At 42.4% G+C, this 7,221-nt stretch overlaps 1 protein-coding gene across 1 annotated transcript in view; it reads right to left on the bottom strand.

Annotated features, from left to right (window-relative positions):
* Positions 1 to 7,221, bottom strand: part of PTPRG (protein tyrosine phosphatase, receptor type, G) — a gene marked incomplete at its 5' end in the record, with an annotated part of 318,517 nt that overhangs the window by 184,537 nt on the left and 126,759 nt on the right. Inside the window, 3 exon segments of the mRNA XM_009883627.1 lie at positions 841 to 864; positions 2,140 to 2,150; positions 5,004 to 5,183. Of these exon segments, the coding sequence (XP_009881929.1) occupies positions 841 to 864; positions 2,140 to 2,150; positions 5,004 to 5,183 (215 nt within the window).

Below are 7,221 nucleotides of genomic sequence, written 5' to 3' on the forward strand. Positions count from 1 at the left end.
GTTTTTCTGAAGCATTTACAGTTTTTTCTCATTACATTAGAACAGTTCTTCTAATGCAAGTAAAATGTCAGGTCATCATTTTCTTCTTTACATGGATTGGTTTAAAAAAAAAAAGTATACAAGTAGTGCTGGCTAATTATGGAAGTAATTATGAAGTTACGTAGACTACAGAAAACCACAAAGTCCAAATTTCTCAAGGACTTCTCGCCCTCCTCATTGGACTTTGATTAAAATTTAAATGGTAAACTCCATCAAAACCTGTTTAATGTGTTTCCAGGGACCAATGGCTGACTTAGCGCCTTGGGCTTGTAAACCACCGAAGGTCTGTAGATCACAAGTTAGGAAAAGCATGTTGGATTTCCCCTGTATTGTTGGGGGGAGCAAGGCAGACAGGATGGACCCCCGTGCCCTGTCCCACCTCTACTGCTGGACATGGCACGTACATCCCTTAACCTCCCTGCTCCTCCGTTCCGTAAGATGGGGAGAGTGACAGTAACTTTTTTGAGACCCACTCATGAGAAGTCCTCCATAAGAACTTGGGTTTTATTACAGTAACTCTGACATTATTACTATGTGATTCAATAAGGGTCAAAAGGATCTTCTTTGTATTTTCTTTTCATTTCCAAAAGCCTTTGTATTTCATGTAACAATAAAAGCTGTAGGTCCAAATAGAGGGCAAAATCGTATGGTAGAAGCTTGTACATGTTACCCAGGAGGTCTATGGTCCAGCTAAGAACTGAATCCAGCTTTCCAAAAATTCCTGTCTGCTGCCCTCACCACAAGATCACCTGTCTTTCTAGCATCTCCCATTTTTAATATGCACGGTTCCTAAAAATTACTCTGTACAAAATAATTTCTTCTCATCTGTTACAAAACCGTTGCTTAAAAATAGAACTAAAATTAGAATTTTTTTCTTGTAAAACCATTGCAGACCACTGCTTGCTGTGCCCAGGATCCTGTGATTAAAATTTGTGGGTTGTTTTTTTTTTTTTTATTTTTTATTTTTTTTAATGGGAATAGCATAACCCAGAAGGATTTCTCTGTGTTCTCAAGCCAACTGTGTCATCGCAATGAGAACATTAATATAAATCCAATTTTATTATGTAAGAGGGAGGATTTTATTCACTGCAGAAAAAACAAAAAAGGCTAGTTGTGAAATAAAAATTATTCCTCTGTTGGTGACTCAGTGGCACGCTCCACCACAGGCTAGGGCTTTCTGCCACACCAGGGCTGCCCTCCCGTGAGTACGCACCGTTGGCTACAGCAACCTCAACTCAGGTGCAATTGCCCAAGTTAGAAGTATCCCAACTTTAAATTGTTTATGCTTGAACCATCTAAATGTTAAATTGCATGAGATGTTCAGATATTTCCAAATTGTGCCAGCGACATCACAGGGCTATTTTTCTTCCATGATTTCTGGTTCTTTCAGCACTCCCTTTGTATCAAAATGTTTGCGTAAGAAGATGGGTGGTGCAGGACTGGCTATAGACATTGCTACTATGGGTGGCCACTGTCTTCTTACACCAGATCTGTGAAACATAAGTGACTGAAAGCACTTCTGCTCTCTTCCTCCCTTAAAAAATTCTCAATAAGCTCAGCAGTATTTTGAATACTGAAAATCTCACTCAATTGGTTATAAATTCCATAGATAAAATTGTAGGAGATGAGGAATAAGGAGAGCAGATTCGTGTGCATCTGTTAAAAACCTCTGTGGGGATTCAGTTGCATCTGATAAATATTTCATAGTTCCTAAATCATTTATGGCTCTGTCAGGGGTCATTTTACTTGTTTTAGATGAATAATTAAAAGGATAATTAGGAGGATGTACAATCTGAAATGTTCATCTAATTGTTCATTTTACAGTATTTCTTACACTGCTGAGCTGTACAACACATGTTCCCATCACCTTCCTATCTCAGCAGCCTCCCCTTACTGCCAGTGATTTGGGGGCTTCCCCCCCCCTCCATGAGATTTTCAGGACTGGAATAACCAAACATCACCTTACTGGGCTTCGGGACCCACTGCTTTTATCCCATGATTTCCGTAGAGTGCACAGCAAGGAATCAATCCCCAAAGCCCACTAATTTAAAATACCGTATCATTGAGATTACAAAACCAAAGGAGGTGGCTCACAGCCACCAAGATCACAACTGCGTGACGCCACTTGCAGAATCGGGGCCGGAGCTGTGTGCCTTTCACCTTCTTGAGATCAGAAATAAACCTGGATACAAAGCAGCTCTTCCCCTGCCTTAGCAGAGCAGCTCTGATGGTCAGGACCAGCCAGAGTGATGCACATCACGTAGGAAAAGTACTTAACAAAAACGCACCTCCGGTAGAAATTTTAGTAGGTTTCTCTAAATGGAAGGAGTTTTTAAGAAGTTCTCAGTGATCTAAAAAGGGGAAAAGTGGCAATGTCTGTGTAATGCTGGCAGGGGTACTGCTCCTACGGGTGCTCTTCCCACAGGGCAGGTCGAGCTGGAAGAGGCCTCGTCAGCCTCAGGCCCGGCTGCCGCCAGCTAACACGTAATTGTAAAGTGGCACAAGTGAAAACAACTAATGCAAATACAACTACGAAATGTGCTTATAGTCTCCAAGTGATCTTTACCACTTGGGAACCAACTACTACAGTGATGAAATTGAACCCACATTAGCGCCTTTGCCAGTGTAATCGTGCCCAAAAGCATTTCTAGTCGAGACAGGGGCTTAATGAATCCCCTTCCGTTTTCTGAATGAAACGCTGTTTTCTGTACATCGTCTGCCCTTTACCTGATACGGGGGGCGGGGGGGACACAAGAAAATGAGAAAGAGCACAACAAATCTAAAGAGCAATAACCTCTTTACCTTTTAACATTTCAGAGCATAAAAATAACTAATTGTTCTATCCTAAAAATAATTACTAGGTCCGATAGCAATAACAATAACCCAAGTAACACATTTCCTGCCAGTTAATGAGCATCAAGGTTACGAGCCTTTGGCTTTCCATCGGACCCTCGTCTCTCTTAACCAGTCATTAATTGCTGAGAAATGCCCTCTACATCCGTCACCATTGCTTAAACAGATATTTAGTTTACTGTCTCTGTCAGTCTGCAATATGAAGGTCTCACGTGGCCATCTGCTCCAAGACTCTGCTGCCAAAACGCATCGCAATTTATGGCACAACCTGCCTCTATGTCCTGCCCACAAGCCAAAACACCCTACTTGGTTTGCTGCTCTGCTGCTTACCACCTTAAAACTTAATCCCAGGCAAGTTTCTTCAGAAGGTCAGAAAACCAAGAAAAGGAACAGGACTTGATAAAATAAGGGAGGAGTTAAGAGCTCGGCAGAAGAAATCAGGGATGACAGCAAGGCAAAGAGAGTCTTCACGTTACCAGTAAAAGGCCGTAAGTTACCAAGAAAAGTGACAGTTACTGTTGCTCTGCGAAGCAATAACTTGTCAGCAGAAATCCATACCCCAATCGGTGAGGAAATCAAATATAGCAGCAGTGCTAAAATCACCCAGCAGAGGAGACTGAAGATACAGCTTTCACTGCCAACTGCGTGGAGACTGGAAAATTTGCTGGCACGTTTCGGTTCAACATGGTTTCCTATTATATGTGCAGCAATATGTTCCTATTACACATACAGTATAGCATTAGCGGCTTTCTTGGAAGGATCACTTTTTCGTGGTATTTCTAATTACGTTTATTGCTGGTTACTAGAAACACCCCTCTGTGACCAAAAGGGCAGGGTGCATAACATGAATAGATTAATTAAGCACCAAATTTCCATAGCATTCAGCCTTGCCTGAACCTCACGTTGCTACAAAGGGCAACAAAGCGAGGATTTCAAAGCAAACAGGAGCATTTCTTAGCAAAGCTGGAAAAACCCCTCAGCAATGCATCAAAAACCCAAGCCATGCTCCACGGCGGTTCACTTGAACTGGATTTGCTTTGCGCTGAAAGCAAACGGGATCCCAGCCCGTCACTCCATCTCATCTGAGGGGCAATGACTCTCAACTCCTGCTAAGATCCTGAAATGCTGGAACCGGATCTGAAGCGCTCGCCGGGCTCCAGGTTGCAGCTCAGATCCAAAGTCCCCTGGACGCCGTGGCCGTACTCGAGGTCACGCCGGGTGCACAGCCGCGTTGCAAACTCCCCGAGCAGGTACCTGCCCTGGGTTTCGCTAGCAGACCTCTGGCTGGGGACACGTTACATAAAGCACTATAGAGATGCATGTCGAATGTTAATAAAGATAAAAATATACTTCCAATAAATAAAATTGAATTAATTAGTGGTTTAATCCAATTCCCTAAAAATATGTGACCTTGTCAAATGAAGAGGGTGGCCTTATAATTTCTGCTTTTTACATTTTTAGAATTAAAGAGTAATCAAATGCATGTGGCTTTGCATATAAATCAACCTTGACCTTTCAGTGAACTGTTTTGGTAAAAATAAGCAGTACTCTGACTGTTCTTTTCTCTAAAAGCCAGAACAGACAGAGCAGAAGAGGATTCAGTTCAGGGAAGAACACAGCGCTATAATCATATCAGAAACACATTAATAAGCCCCCACTACTCTGAGCAGTTATTGCTCTTTCTTCTCTAAAACCTTCCAATTTCTAAGACTCCCCCTTTCCTACAAAAGTCTGAGCCTTGCATCTCAGCACTCTTTTGGATTAGATGTTACAGCCTCCCAAAGCTGATAATTCAAGGTTACACCTTGAAACACTTATGCAGCTTTTTATTCTGAGGACTGGCTACCAAGAGAATTATTTTATACTGAGAACTCAAAAAAAAAAACCCCTTAAAAAAAAAAATCCACCTTAAAAATCAATCTGCAGAACTAGCTTTGCGCAGAATGCAGAGGCAGAGATAGGTGGCTGCTGCTGGAAAATTATATTTAAAAAAAAAAAAAAAAGCAGCAAAACCCAAACAACAGAACAATGAAAAAGGAGGAGGGTGGAACATGGCTTGAATTTTTAATTGACTGCAGGCAGGCTATGGAGACAGACCGAAAAGAACATACCCGTTTTTCCTGTGTTTTTCATCCAAGTCTTGTTCGAAGATTCATTGTCAAAACCATCAAGCTGCAGTTCTTGATACTCATCTCCAACATGCGCCTGATGGTCTATGATGTCTATGGGAGACTGGTGAGACCCTCCGCACTTCTCGCTGGAAGTAACCCAGTGCTCGGGACCATAGGTACCTGTTAAAAAATACCAATGCCAATTAACATTCCGGTGGCTCAATAGTTCTGGATAACTCTTAAGCAAAAGGACGAAGCACTTAAGCTCCCCAGGTTAACTCCATCGCAGTTACACTTCCAGCAGTTGAAAGAGGTTAAGACTTGTAAACTTAGAATAAGACTGAAATCCATTAGCTTTACGGAGTACTCCAACTTAGCCTCTAGCAGTAACGAACAATGGCCTTTTTTTTTTTTTAATTACTATTCTATAAAACTGTCTGCAATTCCCAAGTTCCCCTAGTGAGTATGTTATGAATTAGCGTGGTGTTACAGGAACTTTCCTAAAGCTTCGGCCTTAATATATTAGTGTATCGTTTACCTTTTCACATGAAACAAATAATATACCAGTTATCCATTACCTCGTGTTTGTGTAATACTCTGCTTAGATAATATGATATTTATTAATGACCTCATTTCTTTCGGAGGTTTTGCAGACAGAGAAGATGAAAAGAAAGAATTCAGCTAAATGCATATTAGTAAATTCAAAGAAAACAACAAAGTGGAAAAAAAAATGCTCTGGATGGAGGAAGTAGAGAGGACAAAGACCTGTCAGGAAAATATCGTAACTTTCTTTAGCTGCTGCTCTTACATGAGTTTTCTGTTTTCCTTATTAGCACAACCTCTCCTCACCTGACCTACACTACTCTCTCAAAACAAGTCAAGTCAAATATTAGCAGTAAATGAGAAGCTCCAAGGACTGAGGGGCAGTGTCTCGCATGTGTGTCTGTGCCCAGGCGTGCCAGAGCCACCCGTATTACATGACAGCTAGTCAGAAGCAGACACAGAGCAAAACGCTGTCACCTCTCCTCCACTCCATACCCCCTCTTCTCTTTTTTGATTTAAAAAAAAAAAAAAATTACAGGGAGGAGTTTAAGTTCTGGACAGCAATATAAGCTTCTGTAATTTGTGAGCCCATCACTAGCCACTGTGCAAGGTCAGGAAGAGAAGAGCATGCTGCAGCTGCAAAGAGAAATGACACCAGCAGCTTCTGTCCCCAGCACGTCACGGTCCTCATGGGCTCAGCATAACGCTTTAAAGTATTTTTCAGTAGGTTAAGGTATCGCTGTTATCACAGCTGTCCACCCAACTCACAATGCACAGGAGGAGTGCATCCTGCTCCTCTTCTGGAGCTTTCACCAGCTCCACATCACTTTTTGGTGTATTAATGAGTTCTTTACCCCCAAAATTGTTTTACTAAATTATGGGACAGGACTGCACCAGCACTGCTGCTGGGAGAAGGAACGCAGCAGTATCTTCCTGTGTGGCAGTGGAGCTGCAGGACGTAGTATCACAAAACACTGCTAAATCTGCCAGAGGTTGTCTGCCACGGCCCTAACTCACCCTGGCCAGCCTGTGAGGTTCTCCAGGATGAACAGTCAATAAAAATAATATGTAAAAATAAAAGGTTTCGGGCAAATACCTTGTCATCCCCACTGCACACCAGGCCTAGATGCGATACCACACCCCGGACCCTCAACAGCACACGCAGAAGAATCTCCAGTGAATTTCAAATTTTTCTTGTGACCTCCCTCTCCAACTCTTAAATTGTATTAACAGAGACTAAGAGATTATCTTCCTGTGAGTGCAAACAGTGGCTTAAGCTCCTGAAATAACAGCACAGAGTTCTTGTAAAGCACTTTTCGCTCACAGTTCTTGAAGTGCTTTACAGCAGGGATCAGCACCATTATTCTCATGTAAAGACAGGGAAATTGATGGCCTGAGAAGGGAAGCAATTTGCCCAAGCTCATCTACCAAAAGCCAAGTTACAGCCCCGAGTTGAACTCTGTTCTCCTGAGCCCCCTGACGTCATACCCGTACCGTACCTCCGAACTCCACAGTCAGCATGTCTGTTCCATAGGCAGACGGCAGTAAATAATGCACCGATATGCATTTATTACCCTTCCCTCTGAGAAGCGTATGTAAATTCAATTAGTGCTATCCAAACCCAGCAGTTGAGAAGGCCAGTTTCTTCCGCCCCTGGGTTTTAATCTGTCTACTT

The sequence above is a fragment of the Charadrius vociferus genome, unplaced genomic scaffold (genome assembly GCF_000708025.1).
Source record: "Charadrius vociferus isolate BGI_N301 unplaced genomic scaffold, ASM70802v2 scaffold324, whole genome shotgun sequence".
Classification (NCBI taxonomy): domain Eukaryota; kingdom Metazoa; phylum Chordata; class Aves; order Charadriiformes; family Charadriidae; genus Charadrius; species Charadrius vociferus.